This window comes from Chaetodon auriga, chromosome 17, assembly GCF_051107435.1.
Source record: "Chaetodon auriga isolate fChaAug3 chromosome 17, fChaAug3.hap1, whole genome shotgun sequence".
In the NCBI taxonomy this organism is placed as follows: Eukaryota; Metazoa; Chordata; class Actinopteri; order Chaetodontiformes; family Chaetodontidae; genus Chaetodon; species Chaetodon auriga.
Window position 1 is genome coordinate 6,288,582 of NC_135090.1, and position 24,933 is coordinate 6,313,514.

Here is a 24,933-nt window from a genome sequence, read left to right on the forward strand (position 1 = left end):
TATCCGTAAGCGATATCGCTACTGTCATGGTTAAACAGATGTTTCTGTCTCTGTGGGTGCATGAAGTCAATTTCCCGGCCATCATGTTACCCAAATGGCCACCATGTCAAAGCTTATGAGCCAAAGAGTGAAGTCACAGCCTATCACTAAAAAACTTCTTCAGTCTTTTATGCAAATTAGGTGAACTTGAAGGTTACTGGCATGAGATAAATTATTTAAACTGAGCATTTGTCATTGCTGTTTTGACTGCTGTTGATTTACCTTTATAGCTTTTTACAATATTGCCTCTCTCTCTCTCTCTGTCTCTCTGCCTTGCTCTCTCTCTCTCTCTCTCTCTCTCCCTCGCGCGCGCGGTCGGAGGCGCTGAGGAGAGGACGCGAGGGCACAGGCGCGCGCGCGGTCACAGCTCGGCGCCGTTATTGACAAGGCGCTCCGTCGAATCAGATGAAAAGGATCCACCTTTAAACGACGCCCTGGCTAATCGTCGCGCAGGGGGAGGCGGCCTTTATGCAAATGTGTTGGCAAGGGAGACGCAGCGGTTCATTCATCTTCTTCCAGAGAGAGAGGTGAGTTAACACGAAGGTTATTTTGCATGAGGGAGGAACTGTATTGGACCAAAACACTGCCGTGGGAATAGCCGAAAAGCAGACAGGAGGCTTTTGTTTCACGGCAGCAAGGAGCTTATTCTTCTTCCAAACATTACAGGGTAAGTGGAGGACATTTTTTATTTGGACATGGTCTCTTGGTGCCATCATGTTAATGTGTGCAAGTTCTGGTCAAAATGTGTCAGATATTCCTTTGCTTACCTTTAATTCCTGACTAAGAGAAGCAGTAAGTGATGACATTATGTCACTGGTCTATAATCAAAGGTGTCTCCCTGAGAGTGGGGAGCTGAAACCTTTCCCCCGTCAGTGTTACACTCATTTAGCACCACAAATGAGTCCAGGTTTCAGTTATACTGAGCTGTCTTTTCCAGAGGGTTCAGTGTCTTGCTCAAGGACACTTAGGGCTGTAGAGTCAGTAGACCCTGACTCCATGATCTCCTGTTCTTAAGTCATTTTCTTCACCACATCTACCATGCTGTCAGAAACATAATCAAGCTTGTGTTGTGCTGGCATGTGTTAAATTTGTTGAATAATTTTTAGAGAATTCTCTCCACATCCTGGATGGATGCGTGAAATTGTTCGCCTCTGCACGGATCTGAAAACGCAGCCAGGGAAGTCAGTCCTAGAATGTCCTTCATGCTGTGGGAGCAATCAATGGATGAACGAAATCAGGCTACCTGTGTGTCGCACCACTGCAACTGGACTCTTGCTCTGTGTTCTGCACAGCCTCAATTCGCATGATATAAGCATGCCAACTGAATCAAATGTGCGTTAAATTGTGCAAAAGTCTGTGCTTGAACACTGCAGGTATAGGGTAGTTACACAAACTGCAATAAGTGCATAGAAATGAAGAGTTAGTGAGCAGAAGAAGCCAGGAGGTCTGACTCTTCTGCCTTCTAAGTAATTTTGAGGTGACCTGTGTGTGACAGACAGAGAAATACAGCAGGCTAAACATGTGCTTTAGTTTTATCTGCATAGTCCAGTCCTCTGTGAGTGACACCAGCTCCTGCACAATCAATACGCTTTGCTTCCAATGTGTGCTGTGTGTGAGCTTGTTCACATTACTGGTGGCCTTCATGTGGCTGTGCATCGAAGGGTCACGCCAGATGAGTTATTGCATCACAGCCGCTAACCTTGTGTATGTGTACATGTTTGTATGCCTTGTTTGGTCTATGCATAATGTAGCGTTCATTGATTGTGGTCATACACAGTGGAAAGCAGCCCATGGGAATGGGAGGATGCAAACAAATGCACAAACACACCCGTGATGGGCACATTCATGACAGACAGCTGGTGGCAGTGACAGCTCCGTTTGGCTCTGGAGCCCTTTCGCTGGCAGCCTTTAGCTGAACAGGAGCAGATCTTTGGTGCATGATGGGTCTCAGCGCCGAAGGTTACACATTTGCCAGTTTGCTAACTTTAAGGGATACAGAGCTCAAAGATGTGACATAGACATAGTTTCAAATACATTTATCAGTGCAGATATGATGAGGTGTTTGTGGTCAATCAAGCCAGAAATCTCAGTCGGTTCTGATGCTTTCTTTCTCCTGCGATCCACTTTTCCGCTCTCAGCAGTGCATAGTTCTCAAGCGTCAGCTCGTCTCAAGTGGTGCATAGCATCCCATGAGGGGGCTATTACAGTACCGCAATTACCATCTTATTAAGTGCGGCCATCTCCTCCAAATATCCCCAAAACCATCAGATTATAATACTATATATATATATTAATACTGTGAAACGTCCAATCGGTGATTGTTTCCTGTAGAAATTGCAGGAATGTTCACACACTGCGTTGCGTTGAGGTTGACTTTTACAGTCAGATGTAAAATAAAAAATTCTGTGTGTTTCTCAGCATCAACAACATGACTGTTGTGGCCTGCCTGTTGAAAGCATGCAGTGCAAAATGCCTGATTGTTAGCACGGCGCTCCATGCTCTAAGTGCACTCAGTTGAGTGTTGATCCAAATAAAGAAGACAAAGCTTTCGCTAATATGTTTCAGAGTTTTCTCATTGACCCATGCTTTAAAGCTTGAGATAAACACAGGCTCCCATTGCTATGTTCTCCTTTATGGCGTTTTAAAACAGCACATTGTTATTGTATTTTCTAAATAAATGTTATCAGGATTTACACAAATTCTACTCAGTGGTGTGTATTGTTTAGCTTTAGAGAGACACGTGGATCATTTTGGTTATGTTCTCATCACATAAGACGAGCAACAGGCTGTTTCCTAAAGGCGCACAGTCGTTTGCGAGGTCTTTGCAGTGATGTTAGACTCCCTGTTTTTCACAGCAGCAGGTGGAAAGAAGCTGCAGTTGTGCATAACAGCTGACTGACAGATCGCTGGATGGGAAAACACATGATCATAGCTACTTCCTCTACTCTGGCAAGATCTATTGATCCATTTCAGTCCAATATTATCAGCTTGGAGCAACATGTTACACTACAGCCTCCTGCCTGCATTTGTGCATGTGTGTGTTGTTTGTTTATCCGGTGTCATCTTTTCCCTTTTTTTCTGTTAACAGCAGCAGATGAATGATCCCATGACACCTACACCCACCCCCCACTTTTTGTATCTCTTTCTCTCCTTCCCTTTGTATCACTTCCATTTCGCCGTAAGCCCGTGGCCAGGTGTACTCTGCATCTGTCTCATGCATCACTGGCTCATTGTGTGCATGTGCTTGCATGTGTGTGTGTGTGCTTGTAGGGGGTGGCTCGCTTGAGCTGCTCCATGTTAGGTCTCTTGACTGATTGATTCATCCATTCATTCCTTTCACATGCTTTATTACCCAGGGAGACAGATGCTGGAATATAAAACTGGGTGTGCGTGTGCGACACGCACTACCAGCTCCTGTGAGCCCATGGATCGGCTGATGGTGGTTGAGTAACAATAAATGAATGTTGAGTGACGGAGTTTGGCACCAGCAGCTGATAACTAATAACACCCACAGTTATCAGTGGATAAAACTGATAGAGTATGTGTACATCTCCTGCATTTTTAACCTCTCTAAACAAAACAAAAAGTAAAAGGGTTGGCTTTAACGTTGTCAGGAGACATAACCGCTGGGCTAATTGGATGCGTTTGCTGCATTGCTCTCTGGTGATGCAAGTGGCAATATGTAGAACATTGGCTGGTAGTGAGGAGATGTCATTCACTCAAACAGCATCAGCCAATAGAAGAAGAAGAAGAAGAAGAAGAAGAAGAAGAAGAAGAAGAAGAAGAAGAAGAAGAAAGATGAGATAAGAAAAGATTAAATAATGTAATGTAAATATCTCACCAAATAGGACGAGGCTTACCTTCGTTGAATGAAGAGCATTGTTGGTCAAAGTCGTACTTTTTATAAAGTATGGCATGCAGATTCTAGTGCATCACACGGAGGGAAAAGTGTCAAACATAAGAGGCCCAAGAGGTGCAGAGACACGCTCTGCCAATTACTGCATCTGTACTCTGTCTGCCATCCATTTCCATCACCACCTTCTCCGACCAGTTTGCCATTTGCCAGTAGCCTCTCTCAAAATCACAACTGAAGCATAATGTCAGTGTTCTGCAAGTAACACATATTACATATCCACATCTACTTATACAGGAAAGTACACAGCCTTTAACTTTCAACCAGGTATCTGATTCTGACGACCTAACTGGAGTTACTGAATGCAGAAACTAGTTAATCCAATCCTTGTTGCTCTGATATTTAAAGCACTCATCACCAGGCAAACGGTGAAGAGTTCAGGATTCACTGTGAGTAGCCTTATTAAAATGTGAGGGGTATGTGGACAGTGGTAATTGTGGTGGGATGGCCCAGGGCGGGGTGCTGGATACAACATGTGCACTGCCAGAACTTAGTGGCGAAAACTCACGCTCTAGAAGGCGAGTCGTAGACATGTTTTCACAATCAGTGTTTGGGTCACAGATAGGGGAGGACAGTTAATCACAATGCAATATCCAAATCGTAGGAGCTGCAATTTTGTAACTAAGGTAAAATGTGTCACTGTGTAGCTTTGTGGTGGTACAGGGATACCCCAACCTACAAATCATAATCTGCAGACGTCAGGGAACGTGTTTGTTTACAGATCTCAGCAAAAATCACCGTATTACCGTTTTTGTTTCAGTGAAAATGAAATGCAAAATTGACCATTTCCACTAAAATCATGACCCATGTCACAATCACAAAATCTGTTTTTATTTGATTTTTTTTGCTTATCGTTCAGCCCTAGACTCAGGGTGGATGAACAGAGGAAGCTGAATGTCCTGTACAAATGAATTGAAATTGTCTAGTTCAGGATGAATACACGCTAGTTTCCTCCCACAGTTCAAAGGCATATGAACAGGTCAGGTGAACTGGTGATGCTAAAACTGCCCAGTCTTGTGCGAGGCTGACAACCTGTCGGGGTTGGAGCAAGCGTCCTTACACCTTGGCCTTGGTGGAAAACCAAATATTTGTCTTCATAGTGGGGTTTCGTTCATTAGATTTGTCCAGCTTTTCCCCATTGCATTTATGACCTAAACCTGTGTTTTTGGCATCTGATGCATGAAATTAGCCTCTCTGCTGGCTAAGTAAGCAGCGGTAGTGAGCCACTGCAGTTCTAATGTGCGTAAGTGTGTCACATTTTTGTACTAAACAATTACTGACAGTGTTATCGTCGAAACATTTGCTCAAAATTAAGAAAAAATTCTACCAGGAGATAAGTGGAAGTCAAAATAAGTCAGGGCTAATGTTGAGTCCATGTCGGCGCCAGAAACAAGCAGACGCTGCCAAAATTATCTCAAGGTTGTTGACAGTAAATAGACGAGTTTTCAAATATGGAAATAATGATTAAAGAGTTTTCAATGGAAAGAAACTGTAAATCTACCAACAATAGAGTTATGTGCTGCACTTCTTTTAACATTCAACCAGTTAAGACATTGACATCCACAGTATACTTTAAGCTTCTTTGTGTAACATAGAGTTTGTCTATATAGAGTTTATTTTACATATAAATGGCTTGACTAAAAAGCTGTATCTATATAACAAACTATCTTTCCACTAGATTATGAAACCGCATCCTTTACTGCTTTGTACACATATTCTATATGCAGTGTAATGGATATTCTGCAGAGAGTGCTATGAAGAGTGTTTGGTAACGTCTGAATCGAGAGTGATTAATTTAACTCAAAACGGCACACGCTGCATCTTTGAACACAGTGTTCTGACATTATTCTGTAGGTTGGAAGATGTTGATTTGCCACCTACCAGCACACTTTGATTTGAGGACACATTGAATGTTTATGTCAACAGAGGATAGTGATGATGGGTCTGCTTTCAGCGCAGGAGCAGGTGGAAGTGGTGCAGACGTTTGTCCGATGTTCTGTTCCCCCCGTTCTTTTACACTACTTTCAACACACTGCACAATAAATACACTGATACTACTGGATGTGCATGTGCATGTGTGTGTGTGTGCGCGTGCACTTACGGAACATGGCTATATTTGTTCCAGAGACTGTTTTCGTCTAGAAACACCTGAGCCGTACAACCAAACAACTCTCCACAAGGGCTTATGTAATATGGGAAAGTGTGTTTTTGTGTTTGTGCATATGAGCTATGTGTGAGTGTGTGTGTGTGTGTGTGTGTGTGTGTGTGTGTGTGTGTGTGTGTGTGTGTGTGTGTGCTGGCATGTTTCCACCTCTGTCTGAGTTTAAAGGTGTCGCCGGAATATTATTAGCCACACTTTACAAGGCTGTGCAGGTTTGATAGGGCACAGGCAGGAACAATGGCTGACAATTAGAGAGGCGCTCAGACATGAGTCACCCAGACTTCAGTAAATGTTTCATAATTGTGGCGATAAATAAATACAGAGGTGAATAAATGACGTTTTGGAGATAGGGGAGATAAAGGTTAGCTGGGAGACTGACTCATGCACACAGTGGTTTTGTCCCCCGTGTTTCTCCCCAGGCTCGACATGCTGCCTGGTCTTAAATTAGAGTTTGAACTGCACAGAGGTGAGCTGCGTTTCTATAGTGATGCATCCTTCCTGCTCCAGTCACCAGAGAGAATATATGTAGATTAGAATAATATGGAGATGTTACTGATAGGAAGCAACGCCTCAGCGCCAACATTTCCTTTCATGACTCTGTAATTACTTACATAAGCAGCCGTTTTCACTCTGTGCTAACAAGGCTTTCACTGTTTATGATGAACAATACAACACTGACATTTTTGGACTGAAGTGTCGATTACTGATACTTTGTTCTTTTCCAGAATTCAAGCATTCAAACCAAGAACTACTGTAACTAATACTCACTAATACAGCAGCTGTTACTGCTCTTATTACTACTGCTTGAATAATAGTAATATTACTGCATTTATTTTTCAAGTATTTTCATACTTCATGATTCAGCAAATAGGGGTGGGTAATGTGGATAAAATTCTGTGTCATGTACTTTTATGATATATTTAGTTTTTGGTTAAAGTCCAGTGCATAAAATACTTGGTACTACTTGGTACTGAATGTAGCGCAGAGCTGCTAATTGATTTTCAGCTTTGACCACAGGCTTTTGACAGCTAGACAATTTGGGCATAAGACAAAGTCAAGTCAAGTCAGTCTTCACAAGTCTTAAGTCCATGAGGGTCAAATTGCAAGTAGATGGGAAGTGTCTCAGTATAATAGCTAATAATTTGAAAATGATCCTCTCAAGGCAGTGTCAAAAGAGTTTTTAACCTAAATTAGACCAAGTGAACACAGCCGAGTCAGGGCCGAACACAGCCATACTGACAGGGAAAACAGTGCTGAGATGATCAGCGCCAGGCCAGACCAACCAGGTCTCTGACTCCAGGGACGACGAAGACACAGCAGGTGGGGACAGAGAGAAGAGAGAGAGAGAGAAGAGTGAAGCTGGAAGGTGTATGGTTGTATTTTTCTGTTCTCTTAAAAATGTTCTTTTCTCTTAAAAGCTGTTAAGGACTTTCCATCGGAAACAACAGGAGGCTGTCGGACTATCACCTCTTGAGGTACAAAGTGGTATTATGAGACGGGATGAGCCTGGGCTAGCTGGATAGCATGCTAACTTCAGGACACATCTCTGCAACCCAATACATAGGTGTCGTTGACATAGCGTCAGAACTGTACTTCTTCACCTGCTGTTGATAATATTAGTCCATTTTTGGAAACGTTTAGATTAAAATTCTGGCCATATCTTACACATGGCACCTCCATGTCTGACTGTGAGTCCCAAGTCTGCAGCTCTGCAAGCGGAGATTAAAATAAAGCCACGTAACTTTAGAAAGAAGCAATCACACATTCCTCTTAGAAGTGAAAAGCTGAATTCTGTAGACCGTGCCATTGTGCTGACTTTCTCTACTTGTCTCTACTCTCCAAGTGTTACACTATGTTTAAGCAGGTCATAAATGTATATTTGTAGGTTTTTTATCACAAAACCTTTCTTTAAAGAGACTCAAGATAAAGAGAAATTCAACTGAAAATATTGATGTTCAGTGTTTTTGTCATTGTTACAGGTCAAAACATGTTATTATTGTTGTCTGTAATTTGACAGCAGAATTTTCTGAAATGTCACAATATGATCAAAGCATAATACAGCACTGTTACTGTTAATACTACAGAACTGCTCAGCCTTGCTGCCATAGCACTAATAAAAAGTAGCTTGCATAGAAGTGTATAAAGAAATTGCATTAGATTAAATCTAGTTGCATCTGATAAACTATCAGTGTATTACTCTGCTGTTCAATTCAGCAATAGAAATCGAAGCAAACACAGGACATCATGTGGGATGTGGAGGACTGACACCGGCCAATGTTTAGATTTTCAATAAAAACCCCACATCAAGCCCATACTGTATATCAGTCAGCCAATTGGTCAGGTCCAGTTGGCAGAGGGACTGTTTCGACTGGCCAGAAGCATCATCTGCTGTCGGACGGCTGATTGGCAGTGAGCCAGGAAACTGTCGTCAAGACAAAATATTGTTGTGTTTGACTTTTGATGGTTTGATGAGCTGCCATGAAGACCGCTGAGTCTGTGCTTTATCAATTCACATATCAATACGCTGACCATCCACCTCTCATCAGATTTCTATATCCTGTTATTTCTCTGACACACACACACACACACACACACACTTGACAGTGGTTCATGGCCAGGGCTGGTATTGGCCTGGTATCCTATTGATTGCTCCCCTATTGCTGCTACAGTCCATTGTACTTTTTCCACTCTCACAAAGGTTATTGCCATTGCAAACACAAGCACGCACACACACACACACACGCGTGTACACAGGAAATGACTACTGTATGGGAGACCTAGCTTCCCATTTTTGCTCTGTTTCCAACTCAATTACAGCGTTTGCCAGCTAATCATTTTCAGTCACAGGGACACCAACATATTTTCCGCTTCAGGCTACGTTCAGTTAAAGCCAGAGTGCCTGAGCCTCACAGTAATGACGGCGTAAGCCCACTGCCTGTCAGGCTTGTTTTGTTCCTCTTGTAGCCTCTCGCTGTGTGTGTGTGTGCAGAGAGAAAAAAAAAAAATGCTTAGCATAATTAAAAAGTAGTTCAGGATAATTGTATTGTGATTTCATTTCAGATCAGACTCCGAATGCCCCTTTGACTCAACTCGATTTGTTTACAGTTTTTATCACATTAGCCAAGTCAGCTTCATCTGTATTCTCCTTTGAGTCCCCTGTTATTAGAGAGTTAATGCCAACAGTGAAGTATGGCTGCACCTTTGCCCGTCTGTCTCTGTCTGTCATGTAGCCAAATATAGCCTTTAAGAAAAGCTGGCTGTTTTGGAGCCCTTTGCAGTTTAGAACAACTGGTCCTGAGGAACAGTATTGTGAAAACTAATGTTGCTGTCAAAAGGCCTATGAAGGACACTTTGTCTTTTGGGTTTGTCCGGTACCTAAATGCTTTAGCTCTGGTGCAGGCTCACCTGTGTTTTCATTTAGGGCTTCAGCTTATGACTGCTTTTATTGTTCATCAATTGTTTAGTCTGTAAAGTATCACAAAATAGTAATCTTGCATTGCCAGACCTGTTTCCAGATACCATCCATGACCACCTGCCATACATCGCTGGAACGTCAAGCCTTGGACCCATTACACACCGTCAACAGGAGACCCACTACAGTACCTTCAACATCATGATTTGATGCATTAGAACAAGTGTTTTCATATCAGTGGAGTGGAAACACATTAGACCACTGGCACTTTATCCAAAGAGCCTGTTTTTTTTTCTTATTTTCTTATTTTCTCATGCATTTCATATCACAATAGGACAAATCGTCGCCATGACATCTGCACATCACTCCAGCAAAGTGAGAAGCTAGACCACAGTGGGTCAAGATTTTCAGGGGGTGTTAAGTTACTCTTGTTTTAATTAGTGTGTCTCTTTGTGTGACAGATGATTACTGTGATTACTGTAATTGCCTTGTGTGGTGTGACTTGTAATTTGCTCTCAGGTCTCACTGGCAAAAGAATTTTTGATCTCAGTGAGACCTTAAGAAATTCATTTCATTGCACTTTGCATTGTCATTCTTATGCACATCCAGCTGATTTCAAGGAGTGAAGTCAAACTGTTCCTCCTGTCAGTGTGGCCCTTTTTTTTTTTGGAGGAAACGCAAGACTTTATTGCTCCTGACACTGGCACGCAAACATGTTTAACTAGCATATCCAATCAGCTAGATTGCTGTCAAGCTGGGCTGGCAAATGTGCACACATACCCACAGTGACACACACACAGTCTCCCACGCATTTGCAACTCAGATTAGACTTTGTGTTTACTATCGGTCTGACAGCTGGAATGAACATGCGTTAAGGCGCTTTCAGAATCAGCGAGATACATGTCTTTCTCTTTTGAACGCCTGTTGGGACAATTTTCTACAAGCTCCGTTCATCTGCCTGCAGCCTTCCATCTTTCTCCTTCCATCTTCATCGCCTTTTCACTCCCTGTCTGTCTTTTCTGCCTGTCTGTCTATTTGTCTTCTCCCTCAGAGGTGTGAATCCAGATTGAGTCATCCTCCCTCCCCATTTTTTTCCCACACACAAGCTCTTCATCTTCTCGCACTGCGTCCTATCTCCTCCTTCATCATTATAGTTTTCATGTCGGTGTACGAGTGTCCATGTGTGTAAGAATTCCACAGACCACCTGAGACTGATGGAACTAATATGTTATTGTTGTCCCTGGTTGAAGCTTAGATATTTGTGTGTGTGTGTGTGTGTGTGTGTGTGTGTGTGTGTGTGTGTGTGTGTGTGTGTGTGTGGGTCTCCACTGTGTGTTGACGTGAACGGACTGTCAAAGATGACATCATGCGCAGCAGCAGCATGCTGCCAGGCCAATTGATCCCATTTGGTGGGAGGTGCAGAGCAGATGTTCGGGGCTCTATAGGTTGTAGTATATTTCAGGGAAATTGCAGCAGAAGCAATTTATATTAGCACCAGAAGGAGTGATTATGAATGCACCAGCATCAGAGAGCATAAATAGGTTTCCCCTGGGGTTTGGTCCTTTGTCAGGCTGTGAAGGGTTTATCGAAGCCAAAGCTGAAATTGCCAATTTTGCACTAAAGCTGATGATAGTGATGTTATCTGCTAATTTTCATTATTTTTTCAGTGAAAAATTCAGAAAGAGCATGTAAATGTCTCTGGACTCTGTACACTTTCAAAATCCATGCTAATGAAATTATGCTAAGCAGGTTAGCAGGTTGTTTTGTGCTGATGATAACAGCTTGTGTTCACCTTGCAGAGCGTGTGATGCATCACTGAGGACTGTCCACCCTGTGCAGTTGTTGACCTGCAGTCTTGTTAGGCATATTGACAATCTTATTGAAGTTAATATAAGGCTTGTCCATAGATACTTAGTTGTTGCTGTCTGTAAGTCAACTTCCAATAACCTGTACATTACAGCTCATCCATGATTGTTTCTCTGTTGCTTTTTCTTCATGGACACGGCTATTTTTCTGGCTCAGGCACAGAAAGTTGATGTCCCTATGATTAACCCTGCCCACAAAGCTCTGATTGTTTTGCAGCTGGAATCAGCCAGTAGCCATCAGTGAGCATAACACCAGACCTTTTTAAATAATTGCATTGTAGCTGTGGCACCGTGCAACATAAACACAAAGAGTCCATATTTTATGCATTCACATGTCTGCCTTTCCAGTCTTTATTTCTCGCAACGCAACAAGCACATCTCTATTGCAACACGCAGACCTTAGTTTGTCATACATGTGCACCCATACATGCACGTGTTAATGCATAGGCTCATCACCCTCTCCAAAGCAGGCAACATGAGAAAATGGCAAAGAAGCCAGTAAATCTGTATTCTGAATGCAGTGATTCTCCAGGGATTTGACTTATTTGCTCTGAAAGGCGGCCTAATCCAAGAAAAATAAACACCCAGGGTTATCTCCAAATAACCTCCAACACCTGAATATTCCCCCACAATAGATTTCTTCCTCAGTAAGACGAGCTGGCAGAGACATGAGCACCTGACTGGAAGGCAGCATCCGACCTGGGAATGATTAGAATGAACTCTACGGGTTGCCTATTTTGCTGGCGCAAGCAGTGTTTATTTTGATTCTTTCAAATGGGATAAGTTTCCAATGTGTTTGCGCGCCCGGCTAGTCGAGCCCCTCGCCGTCCTCCCCGGGAAACTCTATTATCTGCTGCATTTGCTTTCCTAACAGAGGGAGAAAATCTCTTCTGCCTCAGTCAGAGGCTAGAAAGAACATTGCAACTCTGTGGAGTGTGTGTGTGTGTATGTGTGTGTATGCACAGGCGGGAAGAGCCCTACTGCATGCTAAGTATGCTTGTGGTGTGTGTGTCTTTGTTGATGCAGTCAGTGATGTACAGAGCTACCTGAGTGGACACTGTCAATGGTTCAGGGATGGTGGAAATTCATTCTTAATGCCCTGAGAGTCGTACACATTTAAGAGAGCGAGTGCAGATTTATTAATTGAATACTTCTAATTTAATGACAAGCTCTCAGGGGAGAAGGTGTGACTGCCACAACATGAACCGGCTTGCGCGAACCCTCTCCACACTGCCGCCCTCAACATCTGTCTGCATCCATCCTGCAGCAGTTAACCTTGTGAAACTGAGTGTGTTCATGTGTCTCAGCGGGTTTGTGTGTCTGTGCAAGTAATGCATGACACAAATGGTCCGGAAAGCTTGTGAGACGCCACACAAAACGGTCGCCTTGCCAACCTAAAAAATCCTGAGTCACCTTTTGAAGGGATTCATTTGTGTCAATGCACAGTTTAAACACAGGCTCTTTTGTGGTTGACGATGTCTATTATAAACATGCTAAAAGTGAAAGCTATTTCAAAAGTCAGTGTTTGAGTTGTGTTCTGAGTCTTTGCACTTCCTGAACAGAAACCTCTGTTTGTCTGAAACAAATGTAAGAGGACTGCCTGAGAGGAGAGAAACATTCATTTTGTGTTTCAACTTGATAAGATCATAGGTGACCTTTTCAAAATAAGTTACTGCTCGAATGGCCTGTTGGCCTATTGATATTCTTTATTGCTATTCCTCTAAGCTCTTCGCTCTCCTTCAGTGCCTCCCACTTGTAGTAAAGTCCAAAAACATTTGTGCAGTTTGCAGTGACTTAGGGTTATGTTGCCTCTTTCTAAATGACTCACTCGCCATAAAGCACAGCAGGATGATATTTCAGCCCCTAAACTGTGCCCTCACTATCTCCAATTTAGAGGCGGATTTGTGACCGCTTGACTCGGCTGTGTCCTGGTGTCAAAGTGCGAAAGCTGTCAGACGGGACCATGAGTCAGGCGTGGCGTCATGAGGGCGCTGCAGCGGTCCTCAGCCATGTCAATATGTGTGTGGTGAGGAGCCAGGGTAATGGGCCGTTTTATGGCCAAAAGAGCAGCGATGCCAGCAGGTGATTATAGAGGCAGAATGATATGAGTCATGATGGCAATGGAAAGACCTTTTGTGGCATGAATATTTTGCCTGGAATGTACGTGCACTGCTCACCCTATCGATTTCAACAAATCATTTAAGCAAATAATTCCACTTGTCGGATGTAGATTTATTTATTTTAAGGGATTTTTTTCAATAAGCTGTACTCTGCACTTACCAGCTTTATCTTATTTAGATATTTTCACTTGTCTGGAAAATTCCTGCAATAATAGAATATGTATTGGAAACATGTTATTTATAGGGGACAATATTCATTAACCTACACAGAATTCGATGTAAATGTGCCGGGGTCAGTTCCAGAGCATCCGGAGCCCCAACACTACTAAAAACAGACAAAAGATGATACAAATCCTGATGATCCAAAGTTGCTGCTTTCACAGAAAAAGCTCTGACTGCTGTTGTTTTCCTAGAGGTTCTGTCCATGAGTTTGACAATGTGGCTTAAAGCAGGAGGTGCCATTCCATGCACAATTTTAAATATAAGACAGAAGTCCTAATGATGCTTTAAAGTCTCCTTACTGAACAAATTAGATCTCTGAGAGAATCACTGCATGCATGTATGGTTTTATAGCTTAAACTACACAAGAAAACTCCAAGATGTTTGAGATTGTCAACAATTTTTATGTTCTTCCTCTCCTCTCTAGTCCATCCGATGAACAGGAGACAGGAGTCTTCTTAGAAAGTACATGCAGTACACAATCAGTAAAGGGCCTAATATGGAACCTTTGGGCACACCAATATTGTCCTTCAGTGTCAGATAAGCAGTCCTCAAGGCGGACCCTTTAGCTGTGTTTACCCAATCAAGATTTCATCCAGCAAAGTGTTTCATTTGAGGTATCTAAAGCAGAAAGCTTCGACAGTAAAATGAAAGGCCTTCTTCAGGCTTAAGAACACACCACCCACACAGTATCTAGCTTTGACTTCACTGATAAATAGCAAACCTTACTGACAAAATGTCAGTCATTTTATGTGAAATACTTTGTCAAAAACACTTGTAAATGATTAATATTTAGGGCTAAATGGCTTGCTGAAAGTATTTTTTGTAGCGTATATATGTCTGTGAATGTTTTATACTGAATATTTTGACACACAAAGCCACAAAAAGACCATGCAGCTTTCCTCAGTGTACGCCCCTGCAGGTGATTCCTTGTTTGCATCTGTCCTCAGAGACCTGTGCGGTTGCAACAACACAGGGGCATTACTGCTGTTGCTGTTGTTTGTCTAACACCTCCTCACCTGTGTCCTCACCCTGCCTCTCTCTCTGTATCTGCCCCCGCCCCCAGAGAGGTGAAGCATCATGGGGAAACACAACAGCAAGCTGGCTCCAGAGGTCCTGGATGATCTGACCAAGAACACTGAATTTAACGAGGCAGAGCTCAAGCAGTGGTACAAAGGCTTCCTCAAAGACTGCCCCTCTGGCATCCTCAACCTGGAGGAGTTTCAGCAGCTCTATGTCAAGGTGAGGTCGAGGTGAAATCATGGCAGTTGGTTATGCAGCAGTAAACAGGGCTGGGGTCTTTAGAAAATGGTAGCACAGTGTTCTTCATAGCTTTTTCCTGCACTGCCCACAGTGAACACTGGGCTGTTTTCCCACAGTTACATAAAATAAGTCAAGTTACCTGTTAAATGATTCACTGTTGGGTTGTTCCATAGAAACCTTATGTTACCATGGCTGACTAGTCATCCTGTGTTTGGGCCACAGAGAGGAGGCGGAGTCGTAATACTGCCAACGACTGTTGCTGGCTGAAGCTCGCTCAGAACATTCTGGAGCGTTTGAGATGGCACAGCGCCAGTGAGAGGCTGCCTGATTTTTCATGGATGCACAGGGGTTAAAGTTATTTTTAAATCAGTTTTGCATATCCTCTCACTCTCTCCCACTTTTAAAGTGCTTAGAGAACAACTGTGGCTTGTGCTTTAAGTATTAATCTGTCACTGTGATTAAGAAACTAACTGCAAAGTTCACCTGGCCCCAGATAAGTTGCATTAGGAGTATAGTTGCATTTTGTAAATAAGGAGTCTCCACTTGTATGTCAGCATGACATGACATCACAAGAATAATAAAAATATGAACAGTGAAAAAAAATATGACAATGCCTAATGTTTGCATCTAATGTGCAGCTTCCATCATATCTATCTGGTGCATGTTTCAGCACCATGGACAGAGAGCAGAGGTCTATCAGTAGTCATTTGTTCAAACTTCAAACTCAAAACAGAAGGCACATTTGGCACAAACCAATTAAATTTATTGTTGTTTCAAAGTATGAAGGCCTGAGCATGAAGGGTGATTTCAGTCAACATCTTTGAATTAACTGGTTACTGGAAATACCTACCTCATTTGTAGAGCCTGTTGGGCAAAAATCCTGCCATAAGACACCGTTGAAAATCATGGAGGAACGAACAAATCAGTCAGTGACATTATATTAATGAACTGATCAGAGGTCTGTTTTCTTGTCATGGAGAAATAGGGCTGAATGAGTGCATACAAAGACCAGACAGTGCAATACTTTCAGGTTCACTAAGCGCTAGCTAAAGTCCAGGTTGCCTCTCAGAAGGGTCTCTCCTCTCTATGGCGCGCTGCAGCCACACAGTTCACAGATCCAGCAGCATGCAGTGAAACAGTCAGTCACTGCTAAGCCTCAGACAATCCAACATAATAAATCATGTCAGATCGTTTCTAATGTAAGTCAGTATGACAAAGCCAACGGCGGTTAACTATAGCATCAGGCTTCTGTAGGCGATTATTTGCTCTTTGCACAACACAAATGTTATTCGGTAGATTAGAGGAGGAAGGCATTCCCATCTTCTTGCCTTCTGCTATTCGTTGAGTCCATAAGAGGAAAGCATCTGGACCTTAACTGGGCAAAGTCTGTCAGCAGATTGTCCATGTTATTGTCTTTACCACTGTAGATACCACAGCCACAAGCATGAGGAGGCGCAGTCTGTCATCACTTTTTGTAGTTCTTGACACTTTGTAAAACAGAAAAGAATCTTGCTTCTTATTTCATCTTTTGTTCAGTGCTCATTAAATGCAACGCAAAGTAGTCACAAATCGCACTCGCTGTCTTGTGGTCATGTGTATGCACTGCACACAGCGATCCACTATTTGTTAGGTGAGTTAATGTCCCCTGAGCTAACACTGAAATACTCCTGCTCTAATTCTGTGATACTGTCATCAAAATCCTCCCATATCACTCACAAGAGACAAATTAAGAAAAAGAATAGTCAAAGAGCAGAGGTTGAGATATCCTGACTTCTAGGGCCTGATATGGGTCAAACTCCACAAACACTGTATCCTACATTGCCCTTAATGCAACTCAATGAGGTCTTTCATTTATGTCACCTTATTTTTCTCACTTATCACTCTTTAGTTTTTCCCATATGGTGATGCCTCCAAGTTCGCCCAGCATGCCTTTCGGACATTTGACAAGAACGGTGACGGGACCATTGACTTCAGGGAGTTCATCTGCGCCCTGTCCATCACCTCCAGGGGCAGCTTCGAGCAGAAACTCAACTGGGCCTTCAACATGTATGATCTGGATGGCGATGGAAAGATCACACGCATGGAGATGCTGGAGATCATCGAGGTACAGTATGTGTTTGTGAGGAGGGAGTGGACACGGTTTAGAGTGTGCTGGGAAGGTTTTATTTAGGAATTAGATTGGGGCTACCACTGGTTCCTGTTCCTATAAAGGAGCACATTTTAAGACAAAATCTAAATGTGTTGTTTTCCCCTTCTGCAGGCCATCTACAAGATGGTGGGCACTGTGATCATGATGCGTATGAACGAGGATGGGCTGACCCCGCAGCAGCGCGTGGACAAGATCTTCTCCAAGATGGACAAGGACCACAATGATGAGATCACCCTGGAAGAGTTTAAGGAGGCGGCCAAGTCCGACCCCTCCATCGTCTTACTGCTTCAGTGTGACATGCAGAAGTAGAGAGAGGGATGGGTGGAGAAACACAGGGAGGGAAGGGAGGGATGGATGGGGGGGAAGAGCTGAACTGAAACAAGAGAAGGAAGGAGAATGAGAGAACAGATGGGCTGGGGAAAAAGGGAGGGATGCAGTTTGGGCAGGAGGAGGAGGAGGTAGAGAAGCTGTCCTTTTTTTTTTTGAGGCAGAGATGACTGGGAATGAGCTATGTTTGGATCACAGTGGACCTCTGATTGATGCCATTTGTTTCTTCCAGACCGTCCCGCTGTGCAGTGTCATCCTGCAGCACTTCTGCTTCAGTCTAGCTGGGTGTCTTTACAAATCCAATCTGATGATCTGTGAAAAGTGGAAATTCCTCCAGCTCCTCTGCACAGACAGTGTAGGGATTTACAGACGTGTCACTCACATAGGCTCTGTGCCTCGCATGTGAGTTTACGAGACTGCAGGGTGACTTCAGTGCAAAGGTCCGTTCTGTTTTTAGTACACTTGCACACTGTATAATTGCAAAGCAGGTTGCCTCTAATTTATGTAAGCTAACACAGACAACAATGAGAAAATATGTAATAGTGTGTTGATCACAAGACAACATCACCAGATGTCTTCACCATCTGGTTTTACCTCTTCATTATTGTCCCAAATGATATTTTCAGCTGTCTGTTTAAAGCAGTAGTTTTGGAAAATGCGCTCATTCGCTTTCTTTCTGAGAGTTATGTGAGAAGATTGATAGCTCTCCCATAGCTGTCAGTTCAATATGAGGCTACAGCCAGGAGACAGTTACTGTAGCTTAGCATAAAGACTGAAAACAGGGAACGAGCTAACCTGGCTCTGATCAAGGGTGAAGAAATCTGCCTACCAGCACCTCTAAAACTCACCAATTAACATGTTATATATTATTTGCTTTATTTATATTTGGACAGAGCCAGGCTGTTTCCAGTCTTAGTGCTAAGCTAAGCTAATCATCTCCTGGCTCCAGCTTCATATTTGCCACACACATATGAGAGTGATATGGATCTTCTCATCATCAAATAAGCATATTTCCCAATCATGTTACTCAAGTGTAAATTGAGATTTGGAAACACATCCAGTGTTTGGATGCCGTGCAGCATGGGATAGTTTGAAAAAAAGGAATGGCATCAAACCAGCAAAGGGTCCATTGCTTGGTCCACAGTGTCCATGTAGAGCGACGAGAGAGAAGCAAATGTCATGCTGATAGAAAGAGAATCACGTTAAATGAACAATCCCATAAGCTGTGTGCGAGTTTGTGTTAGTGTCCATATGTGCATGAGTATGAATGTGAGAACGTGCATGTGGACATTTACAAGCAAGATGCACCTCATGAAGCCAGACTGCCCCTCTGCATACGTATGTGTGTGTGCAGGCGCATTCATCAGTTCCTCAACAACCAAATCCACAAGCAGTTATATGGCACTTGCAGAACACATTCCAGATAGTTTACAGTACAGTAAAAGTACGGCAGGTGATGAATGTCTCTGCCTTCAGCAGCATGGAGGAGCATACTGATGCACTGCGCAGTGACTTCGGGCTGCCCTGAAGCTTTTCTGCGCATGCTAACAAAATCAATACCTTATCAAAGCAATTGCAAGTGTTTTATTCAAAGGACACGTAATTAGAATAAAACCTTGTCCTCCACACTGGCAACGCGAGGCATGATGTAATCTGTGCTTTTCCCCAGCAGGTGAACATGTTCTCTGCATGGATCTCTTTGGGATTGATTTAGGTTTATTTGAACGCCGTCTACAGTTTGAGTGGGATGTGAAACATTTAGCATTCAACTTCACATCACTAGTACTATATAATAATTGCTATAATTGTTAAAAGAAGAAATCACTACAGCTTTACATATTTAAAGCAACCACGTGTCAGATTTTTATGCGATTACAATATCTTTAAATTCTTCTGCTCGCTGATAAAGCAGCACAGTCTGTGTGTTGCTTTAAGCCTCTTTGTCAGTGCTTTTTTTTTTTTTTAAACACTACGGGACTCAAAAGTCCAACACTTATAAATATTGCACATTGTAATTTTATTCCGATCTTAAGAATTTCTTTATATCATGTAATGCTCAAATAAGCTGCAATATAAGCTCAGTAAGTTGTATGTTTGATCTTCAAAATCGTCAACAGCTAGCCTGCTTCATCAGGACCGTGTGAGCTTTTATTCTAAGTCAGTTGTTGCTAATCTGTGATTGGTGGACAGAAATGAGTGGCATCACCTTTTTCCAACAGAGAGCCACCCACGTCAAACCACTGAGAAGAGCACAGTGAAACAGCACAGGCAGAACGCTCTCAAATGAAATGACCAAAACCTCTCAAAGCAAAAATGCTCAAAGCAGCTGATCAACAAACTGTTTTCAACGTCTCAGAGCTGCAGCCTGTCTGATTATATCGGATAACAATGTAATAACTCATTCTTATGAGTTGTTCCTCATTAGTAATTGTTAGATTAAGTCCATTAGCTGTAATGGAGCTAATTATTGCAGCTAATGAGTTAAGAAATTTCTATTTCCACTTTCGGTATTTCATTAGCAGGTTGAATTTTGAAGGAGACTCAAAGTTATTACACTGCTCCATTATTTCATTATTACGTCTGATGCATGTGCACTGACTAAAGCGCATACAAAATAATATGAAACATGATCTTGCGTCTCTAAGACCATCAGTTTGAGCAGAAGAAAGAGCCACTGGAAGAGTGTGGAGTGGGGATAATCAGGACAGTAATTACAGGCCGTGTGACACAAACGGTATTTCTCCGAAAGGCCAAACCTGCCTCCATGATTCATTGTTGTTTCACATGAAAAGCTGAAATAGCCATCTCTCCTCTTCCTCTCCGACTGTCCTGCTCCCCCCCTCTTTTGTCTTCCTCTCTAAATGTCAGAGAGGAAGCGCTTTGATAATAGGCGGAGGGAGAGGAACTTTGCTGAACTCAGCTCAGATCTAAAATCAATTCAAAAAAGAGGAAAAGGTTGAAGAGGAAACCTGCGTGCTGTGTGACTACACGCGTGACAGTGTAATGCGACCTGCACAGGAAATTAGAAGTCGGTGATTCCTCAGTTAAAATCACAACATCTATGTATTCCTTCGCATCATCTTAAAATCTAATTTTATGGCAGTGCTAGAGTTAGATGAATGGACCGTCTGTCTGCCTGTTAAAGGTAAAGGGAGGAACCGATTAGCTTAACAGAAAGACTGTGTGAAAGCAGGGGAAGACAGCTAGCTTGCTTATTTATTTATTTATTTATTTATGTATTTATTTACTTATTTTAATAAACAAGATATAATGTGTTAATTAGAGATTTAGAGGTGCTGGTAGGCAATTATTTAACCTTTGGACAGAGCAAAGCTAGCCAGTTTTCCCCACTCAAACAAATGCACCTAATGCATCCAATATTGGCTGAAAAAGAAATGCAGTGATCCGTCCACCAGACTTTCTTGGACATGGTGACAAACATCATTATTTGAGGGAGATTATAAGTTAGAGTCAATGTGCTCAGAGAGTATGGCTAAAGTTGCAGTAAGACACGTTACATAAGGATGAACTGTCGGCTCCTTTTCCTTTGGAAAGAGTGGACCTTTGTCCTCCAGGAAGAGACGGATTTAGGAGAGGAGGTAGTGACGCACCTTGTTTTTGTGCTCGAGTATTTAGTGCCTCCATTAGTATTAATCAAATTCAAGTTGCTGGATACTTCCAGGCCAGGTACCACAGAGAGGAACCGAGCAGCTCTGAAAAGATTTTGCATCTCATGAGCTGCGTCATGGATTCTGCCTCGTTGGGGCAGACCATTGTATATTTCATTGTGGATCATTCAAAAAAAAAAAAAAAAAAAAAAAAAATGTCAGACTTTCTCACATCTCTGCATAGCAGCAAAAACAATTGACTTCTCTCCTATCAGCCAATCAGATTCATCTCCTCCTTCTCATCCAGCCAATGAGCATGCTCCCTCTCTAAAGCTAAAGAACAAGCTTCCTTTGTGTGATAATGTAATGATAAGACTACATGTACATTATGATACGACTGTAATCGTATTTATGAATATAAACAAATACAATATGTAAATGTAAATGTACCACTAGCTTAGACCTAATTTCATATGATGACACAGCTACTGTGTGTGTGTGCGTGCATGTGTGTGTGTGTGGGAGAGAGAGAGTGAGAGAGCCTGTGTAACACCTGTGAGTGCTTGTGGAAGCTCTGTGTGTGCTGTATGTCGGGACGCTTTTGCGAGTGTCCACGTGTTTTGTATTTGTATCATTTGTGTAACGAGAGATGCCTCAGTCTAGTTTAACTTTGTAAAAAACTTGAGTGTAAACCCTCACACCGAAGCAGTGAGTATTAATACCCACACTTACACTTGCTTTTGTGGTCCGCTGATATACTGTATGTACTGTCTCTGATATGGGACGTGTCGTTTCGTTTGCTGTAGCCTCCTGTTGCAGTTCTACACGTAATACTCACATATAGACGTTTCACCGAATGGCTTTGAGGGGTCACTAGCCAGCGGGGGGGTCTGTCTGAAATGGATGTAGTGAGAAATTGTTGGCAGGAGAAGCCAGAAGTGTGAGGGGGGGGATGTCAGCGATTAACAAACAAACAAAAAAACCTAAAAAAAATCCTGTCCTGTGTCACAGTGTCACCCAGTGGATGGAGGTATAATGTCACACCTCACGACAGCTCAAACACCGTAAGGCCCCCCTTTGTTTATTATGTAATAAACAGCCGTTTGGATCGAAACTGACAGCGATCTGTGATGCAAACAGCTCGATTAGTCCTGCTTCAGTCTTTACAGTGTTGTGTTTCTCAACAGAATTGCAGAAATCTGGAAGTGGAGTGAGATCATTTCACCTTTTTTGCAAAGTAAATTGGATTTTACTGTTATTAATATTGTTATTATTAGCCTGTTTTGTGGATTTTCTCGAATCAAGTCACTCTGTCCTCTTTATGCTACTGATGAAGAGGCTGATCCTTTCTTATGATCTCCTCTGATCTTGTGGAGGAGTAAAAAAAAAAAAAAAAAAAAAAACCCCTCATTTGTTGGGTGTCAGGAGCATGGCTGAAAATGAATGCTAATGTTTCTGTGTAATCCGCTGGAGGTGTTAATACACACAGCACAACACATTCTCCATAAGAACTATTGAATGTGATGATGTGCGAATATTTATTTGGGGCTTTTTCCACAGATCCCAAGTGGCAAAAATGAAAAAACAAAACAATTCATGCAGCTTTAAAGTCCTATACAGCCTGTAAGATATGAAAATTTCCAGTAATAGACCCAAAAGTGAGAGCAGTGAACGATGTGATATACAATCATTAACACGGAAACTGAAATGCGTTTTTTTCAAGGAGCTCCACTTGCAGATTTTTTGCACTTATTTCAAGAAAAACAAAGATAAAAGACTAAGTTTGACACCACCAGAATGAAGGTCTTGCAGATTGTTTGCAGTGTAAAAAATAGTCGCCCATAGAGCCGCATGTGTTTCCTTTTGTTGAATCTTGTTTTGACTTCACACTATAACATTGTCATAGGCTTGGTTAATCATCCTACTTTACGTCGAGCGGTCTGCAGTAAAACAGTTGATTAGAACAGATTGGCTCACAAAGTGGCTTCACAATATGCTGATCTCCACACTCCTCTGCTTATTAGACTCTGTCCATCCTAATTAGCACCGGTTCAGAGCCACTTTCACTCTGCTGCCCGAGATTGCAGACACGAACGGTTTCTGTTTTGTTGTTTTGATTGCTTTCTCCTCTTTCTTCCATGCAGTATCCAATTCAGAACGACTTAAGCAGAATTCAATATTCACTCCAGATTTAATGTGCCAAAGATGGGACTGTGCGGCGTGGGGAAGCTGGAACAGTGCTGTGGAGTGATCGGGTGGAGTTAAACATGAAGTGATGTATTGATCACATGTGATGCAGTTCATCAGCTGTCAGTCCTCAGAAAGCTCTGGACAGACGCTCTGAGCTGTGTGACATGAATATCAACATGGATATTTTTTTTTTTTTTTTGACAGGGGATCATTTGTGCTTGATCGTGCAATAGAATTCTACTCTTCGACATTTCTCTATGATGTTTATGTAAATGTCTACTCGTCCCGTCTGATGATTTTGCTTTTGTTTTCTCTCTTTTTTTCCCGATATTGTTAGGCTTCTAGATCAAAGACAATGTAATTATTTTTGTTACATAGAATAAAACACATGGATGTCCAGAGTGGCTGTTGTTGTCTTTCCTCGGCCTGTGTGTTTCCTCCCTGTAGCATCTTCACACATTTAAACACTCTCTCTCTCTCTCTCTCTCTCTCTCTCTCTCTCTCTCTCTCTCTCACACACACACACACACACACACACACACACACACAAACAGCACTGGGCCAAGAGTATGAGTCACCGTCTAGCAGTGATGTCACACTGCTGCAGTGATGTCACCAGTCATACTGTTCTCATGGTAACCATGCTGAGGCCACAAGGCAGGGATACCAGTGAATGAACACACAAACACACTCTCACACCTTTATTACTACACATGTTTAAACAAAACCACATGCACACAGGCAGAGCTGGAACTCAGAGTGAGATGTATTAACTGCGGAAATGAATCTTGTATCTTGTGGTGTATCTGCAGACTCTCATTTACTCAGCTGGGCAGCAATGGAGGAATAATTGAATGCAATTAAATGACTGAGGAAGATTGAGCTTTGACTTAATAAATCAATATGAACATGTAATACTCATGAGAGATGACAACACTGACAAGAACTTTTTCTGATGAAAAATTCAATGAATTTCCTGTCTTTTACATGTTTTGTTAAAGGAAAACACAGCTAAATTTAAGCTCTCACTGGAGTTCCTGTGTTTTCTTCCCAGTGTGACAAAGGGTCTCTGCCATCAGGTTTCAGTTCATTCCTAAACTGTGTTGGCTAAACCCTCATTTTTCCATTGCCCCCTCCTCCAGCCATCTATCATGGATCAATATGAATCTATTCTGAGCCTTGCTGTATTAGGCCTCAGCTCAGTGGAAAACTAAACATCACAAGTGCGCACACACAGGCCGAGCAGCAGAGAAACAGTGAATCACACTGCAGCAATAGAGGTCACGCTGAGGAGGTGCAGTTTGCACAGCAGCCACAGGATGGAGCTGTAAGCTCAGTCACATGCACTATAATGTCCTAACATCATCACAACCATCTTAACCATATGAGGGTCAGTTTTTCAGTTCCCTGACAACACTCCTGTGTCCATGTAAAAGTAAAAATAAAATACAGAGTAGAAGAAAGGCCTGCCAAGAAGAGTTTTATATTATTATTTGGTGAAAAGAAGGTGACAGATATTCATTTACAAAACAACACATTTCCCCACACTATGCACCGTCACACTGATCCATGATCAGGCAAACAGGTGTGGCTGATAAGCAACCTCCCCTCACTCCAGCTGACACTCACCATCAAACACAAACCATCACCTTAGTCCTGCTGCTTCT

At 42.4% G+C, this 24,933-nt stretch overlaps 1 protein-coding gene across 1 annotated transcript; it reads left to right on the top strand.

Annotated features, from left to right (window-relative positions):
• Nucleotides 1-516: 516 nt before the first annotated feature.
• LOC143334965 (hippocalcin-like protein 4) lies at nucleotides 517-23,667 on the top strand. The gene is made up of 4 exons (XM_076754014.1): nucleotides 517-706; nucleotides 14,796-14,971; nucleotides 16,881-17,096; nucleotides 17,253-23,667. The coding sequence occupies exons 2-4, from the start codon at nucleotides 14,810-14,812 to the stop codon at nucleotides 17,448-17,450; spliced, it is 576 nt and encodes a 191-aa protein (XP_076610129.1). The 5' UTR covers nucleotides 517-706; nucleotides 14,796-14,809; the 3' UTR covers nucleotides 17,451-23,667.
• The last annotated feature ends 1,266 nt before the right edge of the window (nucleotides 23,668-24,933 follow it).

Bases quoted from the DNA above. Each gene is read 5' to 3' on its own strand.
- LOC143334965 (XM_076754014.1), top strand. From the start codon at position 14,810: ATGGGGAAACACAACAGCAAGCTGGCTCCAGAGGTCCTGGATGATCTG. The intron at 14,972-16,880 runs GTGAGGTCGAGG...ATCACTCTTTAG, and splicing joins TTCAGCAGCTCTATGTCAAG to TTTTTCCCATATGGTGATGC. The intron at 17,097-17,252 runs GTACAGTATGTG...CCCCTTCTGCAG, and splicing joins AGATGCTGGAGATCATCGAG to GCCATCTACAAGATGGTGGG.